This window comes from Octopus sinensis, linkage group LG27 (genome assembly GCF_006345805.1).
Source record: "Octopus sinensis linkage group LG27, ASM634580v1, whole genome shotgun sequence".
NCBI classification, from domain to species: domain Eukaryota; kingdom Metazoa; phylum Mollusca; class Cephalopoda; order Octopoda; family Octopodidae; genus Octopus; species Octopus sinensis.
Genome location: NC_043023.1, coordinates 5,283,848 through 5,304,235, shown reverse-complemented (window position 1 = coordinate 5,304,235; position 20,388 = coordinate 5,283,848). Strand labels below are relative to the sequence as shown.

Below are 20,388 nucleotides of genomic sequence, written 5' to 3'. Positions count from 1 at the left end.
ATAATTAAGTGACACACCTATATTTTCTTTCACCCAAAGCCAGGAACTTTTCGACACCCTCGTACATACATACATACATACACACACACACACACACATACACACACACACACACCACGGCTTCTATCAGTTTCCACGTACTAAATCCATTCATTGTTTTTCAATATATATTTTTGTTATTGATATACGAAACAAAAAGATAGTCGATTTTTATAATTTTGATAATTATTTAAAGGTAAAACAAAAACGATTAAAATAAAATTTAAAAAAAAACTCGGAAAAAAACGTTCGCGGAAAAAAGTCCGTCATTTCGTCAACAGAAGTCGTCTGACATTTGGAGAAAATCTTCTCATTGAACAAGACGAAGGAAATCATCAATCATTCCCGGTATAATATAATTATTTGTCTGATATCAGTCATTTTGTTCAAGTTTAACATGTTTATAATATTTATATTTCATTGAAATATAAAACGAAGTTATATTTTAATGGAAATCAATCATTTTTATGAAACAATTTTGAATACTCGTTGGATAAAGACGAAGCATTTTCGTTGAAATTTTGTCTGAAATATTCATTGAGGTTGATATATCTTCCGTAAAAAAGAAAAACCTGAATTATTCATTTAATTATTTAACACGTCTCGGACAATTTCCTGAATATTTGATCATTTTTTGCCTGTATTAAATCAATCGTCTGTTCCTCAAATTCTTTCTTCCTTTCATTGGAATCTTCGTTAATAAATGTTCACTATTTCTTAAATCTTCGTTATTTGTTTAATGGCTTTCAGATATAAATATAAGGTTGTCCCAAAAGTTCGTAGAAAGTCTTGGAAAATAATGGTCTTTATTTTGAGGAATAATTTTTGTTGTTTTTGTTAGTACTTGGCGAGTAAAAATTCAATTTTCGCAAGTGTTTACGAACTTTTGGGACAACCTAATAATATTCACTTTCATCAACGAAAGAATTTCAATGAAATGGTTCGAATCATCATCTTGCCAGCTGAAGTATTTCGTCTGAATTTAGTTTTCATGAAATTTATTATTTTTTTAATTTAACAGACTTTTATTTTTATATATCACATATAGACATATCCCTCTTTTAGAACATTGCCTTTTTATAAGATTTTGCTGGCAAATTCCTAAATTAACATAAACATTTATTTAGATGAAAGAAAATTACCGGAGAACTTTCTTCTAATTCTTCCAAATTTTTCTGTTAAAACTGTATTGTAAGCATTTTGTCACAGCAACTGGTCGCACACCTCAAGGTTTAACGGAACCCACTGAAGCAAGCTATCACGGTCGCAACATTACCACGGGCGATGGCGAGACTAAGGCGTCGGGAAAGCCAAGCGCCCCCACGGGAGCAACACCTGACCACCTCGGTGAGGTGGGCTGCCAATGTTGGCAAGAACTTCGCGGTTAGTGGCCCGGTCCCTCCGTACCCCTTAAACGCCACAGAGATAGTACTGTCAGGTCCCGATGCTTCAGGGTTTTCACTAACTGCGGACTTCTTGTCAACATTGGCATCTCACCTCACCGAGGTGTCAGGTGTTGCTCCCGTGGGGGCGCTTGGATTTCCCAAAGCCTAGTCTCGCCATCGCCCGTGATGGCTTGCTTCAGTGGGTTCCTTTAAACCTTGCGGTGTGCGACCAGTTGCTGTGACAAAATGGTTTCAATACAGTTTTAACAGAAAAATTTGGAAGAATTAGAAGTTCTCTGGTAATTTTCTTTCATCTAAATAAATGTTTATGTATAATATTTTTGTCTCGTAACACCCAGTTGATGTCTTTTTTTCACCTTATAAAAATTATTGGACGACTGTATGTATGTTAGTATGTATGTATGTATGTATGTATGTATGTATGTATGTATGTATGTATGTATGAGTGAATGTATGTATGTATGAGTGAATGTATGTATGTATGAGTGAATGTATGTATGTATGTATGAGTGAATGTATGAGTGAATGTATGTGTGTATGTATGTATGTTTGTATGTATGTATGTATATACGCATGCATGCATGCATGCATGTATGTAATGTATGTATGCATGTATGTATGTATGCATGCATGTATTTATGTATGTATGTAATGTATGTATGTACGTACGTATGTATGTACGTACGTACGTACGTATGTATGTATGTATGTATGTATATATGTACGTACGTACGTATGTATGTACGTACGTATGTATGTATGTACGTACGTACGTATGTATGCATGTATGTATGTACGTACGTATGTATGTATGTTAGTATGTATGCACGTACGTATTTGTATACGCCTGTGTGTGTGCGTATCTATTGTGTGTGTGTGTGTAAAATTTGTTGTAAACGACAGTGAACAACAATAACAGATAATTTGTTTATAGTAATTATATCTTTCTTTATATCAACTCCCTCAAATCAAATCGACATTGCCTATATTGGTACATGAAGTGGCCCACACCAGATGTCAAAATGATTGCAAAGCAAATTGAAAATATTTGGATTGGCCTAACTCCACTGCTCTATACCCAGAATGGTATAGCATAATTTCCAGCTGACTATTCCATGTATAGAACATGGTTCTATTGATGGCTAGAGTTTTTCTCTTTCATAGAAGTTGGCAGCTTGGGAGCACTCATGAAAATCTTGGGATCTTTTTGGTTTGAACGGCAGTTTTTTAAAATAATTTCCCCGTAACTAAAAAATTTTAAACTTCGAATCCTGGTAGAATGTGTTTATAAGACATCTTTTTCTCTAGGCTTTATAGAGAAAATTCTATAGTTTGTAAAATATTTGTGTTTTTTCTTCAATTTCTGCAATTTCAACCAATCAATGACGTCTATTGAGGTGAAAACATTCTGTGCCATATGAATATGTCCCTCGTTTAAGAAACAGATTGGGTTTATTTACATTTGTGAAGAAAAAAAAGATACCCTTCCCCCACCCCTAACCCTAACTAACCCTAACCCTAAAACAGATTGAAATGCAATAGCTCGATACTAGGGTCATAATTATGGGTGACAATTTCATATGACACCGCTAGAAAAAACTGCCGTTCAAACCGAAAAGATCCAAATCTTGTGAAGACCTTTGTTCAGGAGCAAGCAGAATCCCCCATCAGTGGCATAGATAATAGGGTAGTAATAGGAGCAAATGCTCCCCACCAAGCACATTTTTCAAAATTGAGCCCTTTTCAACAATACTTTTTAATTCTTTATTTCACTTGTATAATAAAAGTCAGTTCTCTGTTTCTCTCTCTCCCTCTCTTTTGTTACTCACATAGCTTTGGAAGAACTTTCTGGAATCATTACATTATTTGACCAACTTCTCGTGTTTTTGAACTGTCTGCTCAATCTCCTGTCATGTGTTGGTAGCCCTTTTACTCTTTTACTTGTTTCAGTCATTTGATTGTGGTCATACTGGAGCACTGCCTTTAGTCGAGCAAATCAACCCCAGGACTTATTCTTTGTAAGCCTAGAACTTATTCTATCGGTTCTTTTGCCGAACCGCTAAGCTATGGAGGCATAAACACACCAGCATCAGTTGTCAAGTGATGTTTGGAGGACAAACACAGACACACAAACATACACTCACACACACACACAAACATACACACACACACACACACCATCCGACGACAGACACCCATGCCAACCCCCCATGCTTGCGAAGACATGTTGGGGCAAGCGAAATCGAAATCGAAACCGAATTGAACCAGCCAGGATCCCTGGCCTGGTGGTACGTAAAAAGCACTATCCGACTCATGGCCGTGGCACGTAAAATACTCCAATGCGACCGTACGACAGGCACCCATGCCAACCTCCTTTGCTTGTGAAGACATGTTGGGGCAAGCGAAATCGAAATCGAATTGAACCAGCCAGGATCCCTGGTCTGGTGGTACGTAAAAAGCACTATCCGACTCGTGGCCGTGGCACGTAAAATACTCCAATGCGACCGTACGACAGGCACCCTTGCCAACCCCCTTGCTTGTGAAGACAGTTGGGGCAAGCGAAATCGAAATCGAATTGAACCAGCCAGGATCCCTGGTCTGGTGGTACGTAAAAAGCACTGGTACGTAAAAAGCACTATCCAACTCGTGGCCGATGCCAGCACCGCCCGTCTGGCTTCCGTGCCGGTGGCACATAAATACACCAATCTGACCGTGGCCGTTGCCAGCCCCGCCTGGCACCTGTGCAGGTGGCACGTAAAAAGCACCCACTACACTCACGGAGTGGTTGGCGTTAGGAAGGGCATCCAGCTGTAGAAACATTGCCAAATTAGACTGAGCCTGGTGCAGCCTTCTGGCTTCCCAGAACCCCGTCGAACCGTCCAACCCATGCTAGCATGGAGAACGGACGTTAAACGACGATGATGATGACGATGATATATATATATATATATACATATATATGACGGGCTTCTTTCAGTTTCCGTCTACCAAATCCACTCACAAGGCTTTGGTCGGCCTGAGGCTATAGTAGAAGACACTTGCCCAAGATGCCACGCAGTGGGACTGAACCCGTAACCATGTGGTTGGTAAGCAAGCTACTTGCCACACAGCCACTCCTACATTTGAAGAACCAAAACAAACCCTGACGTCATAACATCTCAGCATTGGATGATATTGTAGAGTTTCATCTTTTGTCATGTCACACCTCCATCAGGAGTTGTAAGTTTTACACATAATGACATTGTAACTGAAACATAAAATTAATGACTGTAGAATACAGTTACATATATTATAACTGATGAAATATTTTGCGTAATATAAGGAAAATGACAGTTCTATATTTATGAGATGAGGAATTATGTACATTATTTACATTTGACGGATATTTGTTCTCGTCTTGTTTTGATGTGCTAACAACAAACAAGATGAGGACAAATATCTGTCAAATGTCAATAATGTAAGAAAAATGAGTTAAAAATTTTTTGTTATGTGTTGTGGAACCCTTTTTTTACTAATGTGCTTACTCCCCCAAACTTTAGAACCTAGCTACACCTCTGTTCTGTTTGCAAAGTTCCTAATATCTGACTATTCAAATGATGAAATATTCCTTTTCCAGGCAGGTTTGCTTCTTGAAATCCTTCTAGTCCAAAGTCTGAAGTCACTGTAGTGTGACCAATTCCTATTATGGCATATTGGAGTCGATTAGCCTTTTATAGGCTCCACACATTGAGTGGTCGTTTGACCTATCATTTGTGTTTGGAACATTGGTTGAGTCCTATACTTTGATTGGTTGAGTATTGTGCAGGACTGGATCAAGAATCCAATCACATTGTATATTGTATGTAATACATTCTAAAACTAACCTGAATCTACACTGGATCCTACCTCCGCATATATATTGAGTTAACAAAATCATCTATGACAAAGGGGTGTGCAATTTTCATGAAGGCAAATTATGTTATTTTTGTGCCTTTATAATGAAGCACATGTAACCAATGATGGCCAGGGCTGAATTATCCAAATGATGGATGAACTATAACCACCAGAATCTGTGATGTGTTTATTTTGTCCATTGTATTATTTAGCAGAGGAATAAAGTCTCACTGTTATTTTTAGTTTGTTTCTTATTTTATTTCCACGAGTGAATATGTAACAAGCAAGGCGGCAAGCTGGCAGAAACGTTAGCACACCGGGCGAAATGTGTAGCCGTATTTCATCTGCCGTTACGTTCTGAGTTCAAGTTCCGCCGAGGTCGACTTTGCCTTTCATCCTTTCGGGGTTGATCAAATAAGTACCAGTTACGCACTGGGGTCGATATAATTGACTTAATCCGTATGTCTGTCCTTGTTTGTCCCTTCTGTGTTTAGCCCCTTGTGGGTAGTAAAGAAATAGGTAAGCAAGATTCTGTAGTAAAACCAAGGGAGACTCTATACCCACACAGCTAAATCATAAGAAACTTATGTTGAGGATTATATTCTTCACCTCTTATCCTGTTTTCTGGTGAGAATATAGTCAACCTGGTTTGTGTGGCAACTAGATTGATGGGTGATCAGGTGAAAGGCTGGTTTACTAAAGTTGGTGATGCAGATCATTAGGTCATTTGCATTGCAGAACTCCAGTAGCCTTGTTCGCACTTCATTTCATGAAACAACTTCATACCCTCCGTGCGCACTATGGAAGCCACCTAGATACTGTGAAACATGGCATGGAAGTCACCAGCCATGAAGATAAGATCACTGTCATTTGTCATTGAGCTTGTTTGCAAAATGGCATCATAAAAATCAATCATTTTGTTTATCTGGCAGTCCTGGTTGAGGAATACAGACAGAAATAATTGCCGAATAGTTGTTGTACTACTTAGCATAAATTTCCTATCACACACTTATGTGGACTACCTCAATCACCTTTCCCACCTCCCCACCTATTTCTCAGTTAAAAGTATGCTTGTATAAGTATGTGTGTATATATATATATATATATATAAAATAAATCTCCAGGTGTTCTCACTTTACATCTGCTAGGAGAACTACCCTGAAAAATCCCTTTGCTAGCTTGGGCTGATACTACAGCTTTGCATGGTTTTACAGTACTGCATTACTCTTACCTAAATTTCCTCACCTTACCTACCTACCTGACAGCCTACCTATATTCCTCAGTGTAACCTGAGTAGGCTGATAGCTTTCTTACTCTCTTGTTCTCTTTTTTCCTGCTCCGTGCTACACTAACACAAGTCACAGCTACCACTACCACATTCAAAACCTGACCTAAGACTACACCCTGGCTCACACTTTCGGCGCATCCTTTCTCAGCCAGCATCTCCTCACATATTTCATCCTCTCTCCCAGTTGTGATAATGGTGATGTTGATGTGCCTTCTGCTGTTCTTGCTAACTTCTAAGATTAGTGGTGTCTTAGATGTTGTAGGCATATTAGGTTTAGATAAGTTTTATATATATATATATACATATATACATATACACACATATACGTATGTATGTATAGATGTATGTATAAATATATATATATATATCTTTACTTACTGGATGCCAGAGTGGAAGATGTTTCTGCTTCTTGTAATACGGTATCGAGATGGTTGCTAATTATAGCAAGGTATTCTCTTGATACTGGTGTGTGAGTGTGTGTGTGCGTGTGTGTGTGTGTATGAGTGTACACGTACTTGTGTGGGTGTACACTTTTACGGGACTCTGTGATTATGTGTGTGTGCACATACATATGTTAGTGTAAAATGTATATATTTGTATGTATCTGAGAATATGTGTGTGTGTGTGTGTGTATCATAAACACAAGCATCTATATATACATATCTATGCACATATATAAAAATATACACCTTCACATATATGCTAACGCACACATACATATGTATATGTGTGTGTATATATATATATATATATATATATATATATATATATATATACTCTAGCATAGCTAGGCGGGGGTGGGAGGGGCAGCACTTTTAAACAGACACCACTTTTGGGTCTACTGTAGGCAATATGTGCTTTTTGTGGAGTTCAGGAGTGGAAAACGGAAGGGCTGCCCTTAGGCAGCATACACTCTAGCTTCGCTAGTGTATATATATATATATATTTATATATGTATGTGTGTGTGTGTGTGTGTGTGTGTGTCTGTACATACACACACATACACACAGAGGCTGGGCCAGAAGTCACACACCAAAGCATTTTGTTTATACTATATTGTTATTATGACAGATTTGTCCGAGGTGTGCGCAGAGTGATGAAACCATTCTGCATGCCCTTGTTCAGTGTCCGGGCACTGCTGACTTGTGGGGTTATGTTCAACAGCTGCTGTCATGTGTGGGATGGTCTGTCTATCAACTGAGTCTAGTAATGATCGCACCACCGCCCTCCTTCAACCAGACAGGCAAGGCAGTTTTCCTTTGTCTGGTGGCTGTGCTGAAAGAAGTTGTTTGGTAGACAAGGCTGAAAGGCATGAGGACAGATGCATTCCCCTTTGGCAGATCTCTCATTGATTCCTTCGAGTTTTACTTGAAAAGGTAATTGAGAAAGTGCAGAGGGAAGTGCTGTCCTTGAGTGAGTTTATTGAAAGGTAGGTGAAAGTTGCGAAAATGGCGAGAGTGGATGGTACTTCTCTATGTGTAGACCTTTGAGTCAGAGAGAAGGAATCAGAGAGGGCACTTGCTCCTAGGGTTTCAGGGAAATCTCATGGCCATAGTTGAATGACTGAAACAAATAAAAGATAAAATATAATTAAGTCACAGTATTTGCAAGAAACAGTTTCTTAAACTAGATATGATTTTGTTGTTTATTTTATTTGCCAAATAAACACATGCACTATATATTTGTTCTTCACTCCTTTATTTTTGTTCTTATTTTATCTTATATCCAGTCTCTGGAAATCTTTCCTCACACATCTGAAACCTGTCGTCACACATCTGTGACCTCTTCAGCAACTACGTCATCAATGTGTATCCTCTTATTTTGTTTATTTGGAAAAAAAATTTGATCATCCCAAAATATAATATCTGTTTCAACACTTGATTTCACAACAAGAATCTTCCAAAACAAATTCATAAATGTAAAAATGATTTATTTTGTAACAAAAACTTCAGAAAAAAAAGATTAACATGGACCTTATATGTGATTCAAGGTAAACCATACAGAAGCAGTCCTATACCTTTTCTATATAATTGGGTCATCCCATAAATAATGCAGTTTCTGATACTTCTTTTATTTTTCAAAATTAAGATAAAGTTCTTTTTTAATCTAAAAAATACTCTCCTTCATTTTCTACAATGCTCTTCCATCTATCTGGTAGACTTGCAAAGCTCCTCTTCCAAAATTCACTTGTCCACGATGAAAAATTCTCCAGTACTGTTCTGACCTCATCTACAGAATTTATATTTTTTCTGTACAAATGATTTTGAAGACTGTGGAATAAATGATAATCAGATGGGGCAATGCCCAGCGATTATGGTCGGTAGGGCATCATTTCCCATTCAAACTGCTCCAGCCTTTGGAATTGAATGTCATCCTCACTGTCGTGAAACCGAAGATGGTCGTTTTTCTTCTAGCGCTGACTTAAGCCACTCAAGCTGCTCTCAGATCTCCTTTGTTATTGTTTGGTTTGGGTTTAAAAGTTCAAAGTGGACTAAACTTTTCCTATCCCACCAAAACAGATAATAACACCTTATGGGGGTGAAGACCTTCTTTAGCCTGGGGTGTCGGTGTTGCTTCTTTCCTTACCCACTGTCTTCTTCAGCGCTTGACACTTTATAGAGGACCCATTTCTTGTCACCAGTCACTATTTGGTTCAAAAAAGGTTCATTTGTGAGATGTGACAGCAAAGCAGAGCACACATTCACTCTCTGCACACAATTAGACTTTTCCAATGGCACGCATGTATCAATGAATGGTTGAATGACCAAATCCAATCTTCTCTGCTAGTTTCTCAACAGTTACAATGGGATTTTGTTCCACCAAGGTTTGCAGGACATTCTCATCAAGCTCTACAGATCTTCCAGGATGAGACTCATTTTCTTGGCTGTAGTTTCCAGCTCAGAATTTCTGGAACCACTGGCTTATGATTATCATCCAATCCCCTTATACTGCATTAGTATTCCTCACATTTTCCATTGTGTTGTTGCCTTTATTGAACTCATAAAGCAAAATATGCCGAATATGCTCCTCCGAATATGCTCCTTCCATTATAGCTTTGAAAAAATAACTCTTAAAATCGAACTGCACTCTTCAAAACTTGAACTAAGGATAAGTACAAGGTAAAATTACTACCTGCTTTTATAGCAAGTTGATGCAGGTAGTTTATCCCATCCCCCTCTGATTTTTAGTTCATGCAATTGAAAAAACTGCATTCTCTATGGAATGACCCAATATGTTTAAAACGCTAAAAACAGCCAAAGGTGTTTACATGAAAATCTACTCCCATCAGGGCTGCATTAATCTGCTTTTTTCTGATGATTTTTTTTTATGTAACTTCATTTTAAGAAAATCTTTTTTCCAAATATCTTTTATTTGTTTCAGTCATTAGACTGCAGCCATGCTGGAGCACTGCCTTGAAGAATTCTTAGCTGAATGAATTGATCCCATTTCTTTTTTTCTTTTCTTTTTTTTTGTAAGTTTGGCCCTTTTGCCAAACCCCTAAGTTATGAAGACATAAACACACCAACACCAGTTGTCAAGTGGTGGAGGGGACAAACACAGACACAATGTCACACACACAACAGGCTTCTTTCAGTTTCCATCTGCCAAATCCACTCACAAGGGTTTGGTCACTCCGAGGCTATAGTAGAAGACATTTGCCCAAGGTGACATGCAGCGGGATTGAAACTGGAACCATGTGGTTGAGAAACAAGCTTCTTACCACACATCCACACTTGTGTGTGTGTAAATGTATGTATGTGTGTATACAGATACACATACATATATATAGTGTATATATATATATATCCAGTGGGCTGCTTTCTGGTTTTGTCAACCAAATCCATTCACAAGGGTTTGATTGCCTTGAAGCTCTAGTAGGTGGCATGCAGTGGAACTGACCCTGGAATCATGTGGTTGAGAAACAAACTTCTTATAACATAGCCACACCTGTGTGTGTGTGTGTATATATACACACACATACACATACAGACACACACATACACACACATACTAACACACTCACACACACTCACACACACACTCACACAAACACATACTTACACACATACATACTCACACACATACACACACATGTACTCACACACACACACTCACATACACACACATACTCACACACACATACTCACACACACATACTCACACACACATACACACACACGCATACTCACACACACACACACACACACACACACAACACACACACACACACACACACACACACACACACACACACACACACACACACGCATTATCATCATTTTATCTCCACATTTTCCCATTCTTGTATGGGTTGGATAGGTCTTCTCCACCACTGTGTCCCCCTTTCACTTTTAATGATCTGTAATCATATCCAGAGATCAACTTTCATTCTTTTCACCTGTATAACCCCCAGTCTTTCTCTTCTACAGGTTCCGTCTACCAGGGCACTTCTTTCCCCAAACGTTACTCTTCATATGTATCGCATTCTTGTACCAATGCAATCTTCCCTCTTGCACACAATACCCGATTCCTTTTATACCCAGCTTTTCTCATCCACCCTAACATTAGACATTCAACAGAGCATGTTTCATTTGTTTTTTTCCTGCTTTCATGGTTGTTTTCCTATCTTCATATTTGGTCCCTCTTTTCTATTACCATGTAATGCCATCCAATCTACTCTTAACCTGAAGAGAGAATCCCTTGCAGCTAGCTCCCTAAACTTATTTCTTCTGTGTTCTTACTCTGGCTACTATGCTTTCAGAACACTCCCACTCCACTGCTAATTAGGTCCCCTAGGTAACTGAAGATGTCAGTCAGTTCTGAGGTACTTTCAGGCTTTTGAAAGAATTTATTTCATGCTTGCTTTTACTGGCAACTCTTCTCTCACATCCAAAGTCTTTCTTCTCTTTTAGCCTATCTGTCTCTCTGTCTCTCTGTCTGTCTATCCAACTGTCCATCTGTCTTCCTTCTCTATTAGCCTGCCTGTCTGTGTCTGTCTATCCATCCATCTGTCTGCCTGTGTTCCTTCTGTATTGGTCTATCTATCTATTTCTATCTATCTGTCTGTCTATCTCTCTCTCTCTCTCTATCTCTCTCTCTCTCTCTCTCTCTCTCTCTATCTATCTATCTATCTATCTATCTATCTGTCCAACTGTCTGTCTGTCTTCCTTCTCTAGCTTATCTGCCAGTCTGTCTGTCTATCTTCCTTTTCTATTAGCTTATCTATCTGTCTGTCTGTCCATCCATCTAATCATCTGTCTTTCTATCAGCTTATCTATCTGTCTGTTTGTCTGTCCATCTGTTTGTCAGTCAGTCCGTATGTCAATCTGTCTGTCTGTTTTCCTTCTCTATTAGCCTATGTATCTATCTGTCCTCCTGTCTGACTGTCTCTGGCTGGCTGTCTAGATATGGTGGAACAAATGGAAGCAGAACTCAGTGTAGGTGTCCCTACAATTTACTAATATGTATCTATTAGTCACAGGAGTGGCCATATGGTAAGAAGCTTGCTTCCTAAGCACATGGTTCTGGATTCAGTCCCACTCCATGGCACCTTGGGCAAATAAATGTCTTCTACTATAGCCTCAGGCTGACCGAAACCTTGTGAGTGGATTTGGTAGACAGAAACTGAAAGAAGCCCATGTGTGTGTCTGTTTGTCCCCACACCGTTGCTTGACAACTGATGTTGGTGTGTTTACGTTCCTGTAACTTAGCAGTTTGGCAAAAAGAACCAATAGAATAAGTACTAGGCTTTAAAAAAAGTCCTGGTGTTGATTTGTTTGACTAAAGTTGGTGCTCCAGCATGGCCACAATCATATGACTGAAACAAATAAAACAATAAATGAATAAGATGAGCATCAAACAGAATTGTGTGCCAGAGAGGCAGGAAAGGGAAATAAAAGTTCCTTTCATAATAATAGGCTTTGTCACAGATTGTTCTTCATATGTGTCAGGTCTTCATATGTGTCAGGTTCAACAGCTGGTTGTTGAAAGGTTGCTGATGTGAGGCCCATGTGCTACTGATTGTTGGCTGCTTTCATTGTTTATGTTTTCATTTCTGAAAGACCTTATAAAGGTTTTGATTGGTTGCCTTCAACAACCATGTGTAGATCATTTCCTGGTGACAGCAGCAAGTTTTGTTGTAACTTAGAATCTCTTTTTACTTGTTTCACTCATTACGCTGTGGCCTAGGTTCGTGGTATCTGAATAGAAAATGGGATTCTTTTATTTTTTTTCTTGTTTCAGTCAGTTGACTGTGGCCATACTGGAGCATCACCTTGAAGGACTTTAGTCAAACAAATCGACCTTAGGACATATTTTTTAAAGTCTAATAGTTATTCTATCAGTCTCCTTTGCTGAACTGCTAAGTCACAGGGATGTAACCACACCAACACTGGTTGTCAAGCATTGATGGGTGGACAAATACAGACACACAAACTCACACATATATGAAGGCTTCTTTTAGTTTCCATCTACCAAATCCACTCACAAGGTTTTGGTCAGCCCGAGGCTATAGTAGAAGACACTTGCCCAAGGTGCCACATGGTGGGACTGAACTTGGAACCATGTGGTTGGGAACCATGTGGTTGGGAACCAAGCTTCTTACTGCACAGCCATGCCTGCACCATAATATGCAACCATAATATGCTACAAAGTTTATTAAACACTTTATCTGTAGAGATAATCTTAACAAGGCGCAGAAGTGGCTGTGTGGTAAGTAGCTTGCTTACCAACCACGTGGTTCCAGGTTCAGTCCCACTCCGTGGCACCTTGGGCAAGTGTCTTCTACTATAGCCTTGGGCTGACCAAAGCCTTGTGAGTGGATTTGGTAGACGGAAACTGAAAGAAGCCCATCGTATATGTGTGTGTGTCTGTGTTTGTCCCCTCAACATTGCTTGACAACCAATGCTGATGTGTTTACGTCCCCATAATTTAGTGGTGCGGCAAGAGAAAATGATAGAATAAGTACTAGGCTTGCAGAGAATAAATCCTGGGGTCTATTTCCTCGACTAAAGGCAGTGCTCCAGCATGACCACAGTCAAATGACTGAAACAAATAAAAGAGTAAGTGATGGTTACAGATGTAACATTTTTAATCATAGATCTGTTAGGCCAAGACTAACCTAGGGCTAAATAACTACTACATCAACAACAACAGCAACATTGTATTCACAGTCATTAAAAATTCTTCTCTGCCCTCTCTTATTGTTTCAGTGATGGAACAGAACGTGTTCAAAACAAGCAACCATCCAAGACACAGCAGCATCTGGACTATTAAATGCAAGAACTTTGATGATGTCCTCACCACGAAAACATCAACAAGTTGTGTGGCCTGTTTGGTGGAACTGCTTGAAGAACCAAGTTATTTGATTGTCAAGAAGAAATTGGTTCTTAGTGAATTTCTCCGACTCCTACAGAATTGCGACCAGCTGCCATTGCTTATCACACACAACTACGATGTTCTCAAGAACACAGTCATCATTCTTATAGGTTTCTGTGGTGATTTATATGTTTGTAGTGTGTGTGTATATGTGAACATTTGTATGTATGTGTGTGTGTTGTATCTGTGTGTATGTACTAAGAAGGCAAGCTGGCAGAATGGTTAGCACACTGAACAAAATTCTTAGCAGCGTTTCATTTGTCTTTATGTTCTGGGTTCAAATTCTGCCACGGTCAGTTTTGCCTTTTATCCTTATGGGGTTCATGAAATAAGTACCAGCTGATCACTGGGGTTGATGTAATCGACAAGCTCTCACTTTTCAGGCTTTGTACGTCATCATCGTCATTTAACATCTTCCTTCATGGGTTGGACAGTTTGGCAAGAGCTGCACCAGACTTCTGTGTCTGTTTTGATATGGTTTTTAAGGTTGGATGCCTTTCCAAACACCAACCACCCAGCATAAAAAGGATGATGTGCATGCATACGTGTACATGTGATAGTATGTGTATGAGAGTGCATATATGTATGTGTGCTAGTGTACATGAGAGAGAGAGAAAGGGAGAGATTGTGTGTGTGTGTGTGTATACATGTGCTTAGCTCCAGCTATTACTGTCTCATCTCCAGCTATCACTGTCCCATCTTTTATTCAGACATAGTGTATCTAGGACTACTTTATCTAATGTATAGTAAGGTCTGTAGTCAGTATTTAAAGAAAAAAATGGTAAGGTTACCTTCTTGAGTTATCCCAATTAATAAGAGCTAGTTTCTCAGTTTCATAGTGTATATATTTCCTACCTGGATGGGACACCAGTCCATTGGAGGATTACTCATTTTTGCCAGCTGGAGCAACATGAAATGAAGTGTCTTGCTCAAGAACACAATGTATTGCCTGGTCCAGGAATTGAAACCACAGTCTTACAATCATGAGTCCAACACCCTAACCACTAAGCCATGTGCCTCCACAATAGTTAGTACTAATGACTGATTGAATACCCTCAAAATTGATTGATCCACTCCTCTTCAAATTCAGCTCAACACAAGAAGTCTGATCTGCAGTTACTCAACCTGCTAACAATAGCAGCCAAGTCTTCTTCAAATCTCAGCAAACTTACTTTTAAAAAGTAAGGGCAATGTATTATGTTGTCCTACGTACACTACACCTAAACAGGATGGAATGGTCGTGGTTGGAACATATTTGATCATAGGTCTGCTGGATGGTTACAGCAACTGTAAACATCAATATTAACTACTATAAATTAGATAATGTAATCCTAGATGCACTGTGTCTGAATAAAGAGATGGGGTGGTTACATCTTTGATTATAGGTCTGCAGGATCAATACTGACCTATTGCTAAACAACAACAACAACAGTGTATACTGTTTATATTAGTCAAACTGATGTCCCCATTTTGACTGTTGTACACTCTGGCCTTCCTCAGGTGTCTTGTGATTAACTCAGTTGTTGTTTCAGATACAACTGCTTTCAACACAAACCACCTGAATAAAGCTGGAGTGCACAACAGCTGAAGCATGGTAAAAGCAACAATTGATATGAGGATACCAGTCTGATTAATATAAACAGCGGAGCACTCTGTTGGTTACGACGACAAGGGTCCCAGCTGATACAATCAACAGAACAGCTTGCTCATGAAATTAATGTGCAAGTGACTGAGCAATCCACAGACACATGTACCCCTAATGTAGTTCTCGGGGAGATTCAGTGTGACACAGAGTGTGACAAGGCTGGCCCTTTGAATACATGTACAACTCATTTTTGGCAGCTGAGTGGACTGGAGCAATGTGAAATAAAGTGTCTTGCTCAAGGACACAACGCGTCGCCAGGAATGGAACTCATGACCTTACAGTCATGATCCGAATGCCCTAACCACAAAGCCATATGCCTTCACAGTATATAAACAATATACATAATATAAATACCCTCATCTCACAAATATTGAATTGAACAACAACTGTAACCATTATTACAAATTTCTCTTGTCTTATTTGAATTCTAGATTTATTAGAAGTGACTGAAGAGAATTTTCTGGCATTAGTCATTGAAGGTAAACCTATTTCTTTACTTACGTGCCATAAATTTTTGTGTATAAATGCTTCTATGTATGTATGTTTCTGAGTGTTTGTTGTGATTGTATTGTGTGTGTATGTGTGTTTTTTCTTTACACAATTATATACAACAACATTCCAAAGCTGAATCACGACCCACATCTAAAAAAAGTACTCGCAACCCATAAAATAATGAAGACAACCCAAATCCCTAAAAAACCTACTCACCAATGCAAAATTACCCACCGCCCACTGTCAAAAAATGTGGTCGTTCCAACTGCAGGACTTGCATCCACCACATTGAAGGAACAATGTACAAATTCCAGTCAGGACACACTTTTGTCATAAAAAATAACTTTACCTGCACATCAAAAAATTTACTCTATGTCATAAGGTGTGAAGGGTGCCACAAAGATTACATAGGGCAAACGAGCTTTACCCTCAGAGAAAGGATAACAGTTCACCACCAACAACTGAGAGATCCCACCACAAGACAGATACCACTTAGTGGGCATTTAGACCTCTGTGCACACAACAAGTCCCCCAAATTCTTAGTTTTCCCACTATACCAATGCCTGGACAACACCACTGACCAAACACAAATAAATAGGGAAAATAATCTTATTCAAAAATATAGACCACAACTCAACATACTCTAACATACACCCCAGGTACACATCCAAAACAAACACACACAGAAACACATACAGGTATACAGAATCACGCACACACAAAATCAATGCCAACCTCCAACACATGCACATACACAATATCCTCACACTAGAGCACAAACCCACACATCCCAAGAAAAAAGCACATACATATATACACTTGCAACATGATTCTAGCAACCATAACCAACACTTACACACACATACACACATATGTGAACACAGACATGCACACACCTACACACACCACCCCGAAATTACAAATCACATTCACACAAACACACCCACACATACACAGATACATAAACAAACATGCAACTACAATACAACTCACACTAACACATACGCATTTATGCACACCTGTACACACACACACTCAAAAGAAAAAAAACACACATACACGCACAATACAATCACAACAAACACTCACAAACATACATACACACAAACATGCACACACACACAATGACACACACCTCTCCGACAAATACAAGACACATAGAGATACCCACACAAACACACCTACACGTATACACATACACTTCACTAACAATACAAACAAAACAAATCACTCACAAATGCAACACACACATACACACACCCAGAAACTACATAAACCATACCCACATATATGCACACACTCACAAACGCATACTCAATACCAACACACACAAAATGTATATGCACACACATACACACCACCCAGATAAACCCAACACACATGGACACACAGAACCCCTGATAAATACAATACACTTACACACATATACAAATTCATACATACCCACACACATACATATGCACCCTCACACACACATACGGTTGTTCATATCCACACACACCACATGGACAATTAAAACACAAACATACTAAGACAGACACAACACACACACTCACATAACATCCCCACTAACACAAAAACACACAAACATACACGCACACACATACAGATGCACATATACACACACATGCGCACACACAACACCATGACAAATACTAATCACGCACATAAATACACACACATGCACAACACCAAGACAGTCACACACACATACACAACACCAAGACAATCACACACACATACGATTGCTCACAAACACACACATACACACACTTGCACACACACAAACCCTAACGAATTAATCACACACACACACAAACGTGCACACATATACACACACCATCCTACCAAATATTAAACACACACAGACACATTTACATGCACCACAATAAACCCTGGGACCAATCAAAAACGGCCCAAACACACACAAGCACAAACACATGTATATACACACATACACAGACACACACACACTCACACCATTCTGACCTCTAAAGACCAATCCCCCAAACCACTGAACCTTGAAAGAGAAACAAAAAATTCCTTTCAAATCCAAATTGTTCTTCCTTTCCCCACCCAAACCAACCTCCCACACTCCCTTAAAATAGAAAATAGCCATTTACAATAAAATGGTGAAACAAGTCAGTCCATCTCAAATTCTTTGTAAACTCCTAAATATATCTCCCTCTGTGTGTGGCACGTAAAAAGCACCCACTACACTCATGGAGTGGTTGGCGTTAGGAAGGGCATCCAGCCGTAGAAACATTGCCAGATTAGACTGGGCCTGGTGCAGCCTTCTGGCTTCCCAGACCCCAGTTGCACCGTCCAACCCATGGAAAGCGGACACTAAACGATGATGATGATGATGATGATATATATACCACCAAAATATGACCTTTTTGAACTTATAATTTTCTGTGTATATATATAGATACTTCCAAACAAACATGATTTTTAATGAAATCCTAATATTTTAAGATTTTTCCTTGTAAACTGTTTTTAACATTTTCTTATTATCAAAGAATGTATATATGTATTGTAATTTTTTGTGACAACCAGTACCTAACACAACAAAGCTTTTACATGTTACTTTTGACAATCTTTTTCTAAAAAAGTGAAATCAGTCAAGTGAATAAACATCTTTTAAAATTGCATTTTCAAACCTTCTTTCATACATACATACATATATATATATATAATGATAAGATCATTAATTTAATTATTGATCTTATCAAGTGGCCAGCATGGGAATAAAAACCTTCAAAGGTAATCATTATTATTCAAATTATGATTTAGGGTATCTAAGAGATACTTCCACACTGGAAATAGCAGCCAAAACTTGACTCTAAAACCACATTAAATGTTCATACAGCACCAAGAGAGTCAAGTTTTGGCTTCTATTTCCAGCGTGGAGGTATCTCTTAGATACCCTAAATTATAAATATATATATATATATATGTAATTTACACGTGCACACACATACTCAACAAGTGATAGGTATATGATTTAAGCCCTGTTAGTGGGCCTGTTTGCTCTTTATGCCAAATATTAGTCTAAACTATTTCAATCTCAAATTCCTGAAATTCTACCTTTCCTTTTACAAATATTTCCAGTCTGCTTGAAGTTGTTAAATCTTGCCAAATCTGATCCGCTAACAACTCTGGTTCTGGATTTCATTGCTAACCAAGTAAGTGGAAGCATATCATTTATCGTTTCTGTTTTGTCTGCTTTGGTGTGGTGGGATTGAAATGGAAAAGCACTACAGTGAGAGCAAGGGAAGTTGTGGCAGGAAACCCAGGAAGACATGGGAGGAAATATTGAAGACTGATCTCAAAGAACTTAAGAAGGAGATAGCAGAGGGCTGTGATATGTAGCAAATAGCTGTACTCAAAAAGACCTGCCCACCACAACAGAATTGAAATCCTAAAACTGAAGGCGCTGCATAAAAAGCTCTGGTGATGGTGCCATGTAAAAAGCACCCAGTACATTCTGTGGAGTGGTTGGTGTTAGGAAGAGCATCCATCCATAGAAACCAAGCCAAAACAGACTATGGAACCTGGTGCAGCCCCTGGCCTGGCCAGTTTTTGTCAAGCTGTCCAACCCATGGCACCTTAGAAAACGATTGTTAAATGTTATTGATGATTATGGTGATGATGATGTCTACAAGTGGATGTGATCTTGGAACTGTAATACAAAACAGTATATTATAAACCCAATGAAGGAGTTTATGAATATAAGATGGATTATATGCTTGCTGGATCAGGTCTGATCTGGGGTTAAATAACAACTGTAACTGCTAATACTTACTGTTGAGTAATGCTTACTTACTACCAGGTAATGTATCCCTAGATACACTATGTCTGAATAAAAGGCAGAATGGTCACTGACATGACATCTTGATTATAGGTCTGTTGGATAAGAACTAATGTAGTACTAAACAACAAATATAAGACAAATTGTACCAATACCAATCAATCAGAGTAGTGGACACAACAGGGTCCAAAATGCAGCCAAAGGCTAGCTGTTATCTACTGCATTCGTATATATGTATATATAACAGTTGTTTGTTCCTTCTCAAGCCAGTTTCCTGGTTTCCTTGGCATATAGGGCCAGTTTCCTGGTTTCCTTGACATATAGGTTCCCCACCTGGATGGGACGCTGGTTCGTCACAGGTGAGCTGCAAGATGCAGGAGGAAAGAGTGAGAGAAAGTTGTGGCAAAACAGTCAGCAGAAGTTCACCATTACCTTCTGTCGGAGCCGTGTGGAG

General features: G+C 38.9%; 1 protein-coding gene across 1 annotated transcript in view; it reads left to right on the top strand.

Moving 5' to 3' along the window:
- The first annotated feature begins 317 nt into the window (after nt 1-317).
- LOC118768257 (meiosis inhibitor protein 1-like) overlaps nt 318-20,388 on the top strand; it is a 193,508-nt gene continuing 173,437 nt past the window's right edge. Inside the window, exons 1-4 of the mRNA XM_036514370.1 lie at nt 318-387; nt 13,818-14,093; nt 16,060-16,107; nt 19,235-19,308. Of these exons, the coding sequence (XP_036370263.1) occupies nt 13,820-14,093; nt 16,060-16,107; nt 19,235-19,308 (396 nt within the window). The 5' untranslated portion in view covers nt 318-387; nt 13,818-13,819. The remainder of the gene's footprint in view (nt 388-13,817; nt 14,094-16,059; nt 16,108-19,234; nt 19,309-20,388) is intronic.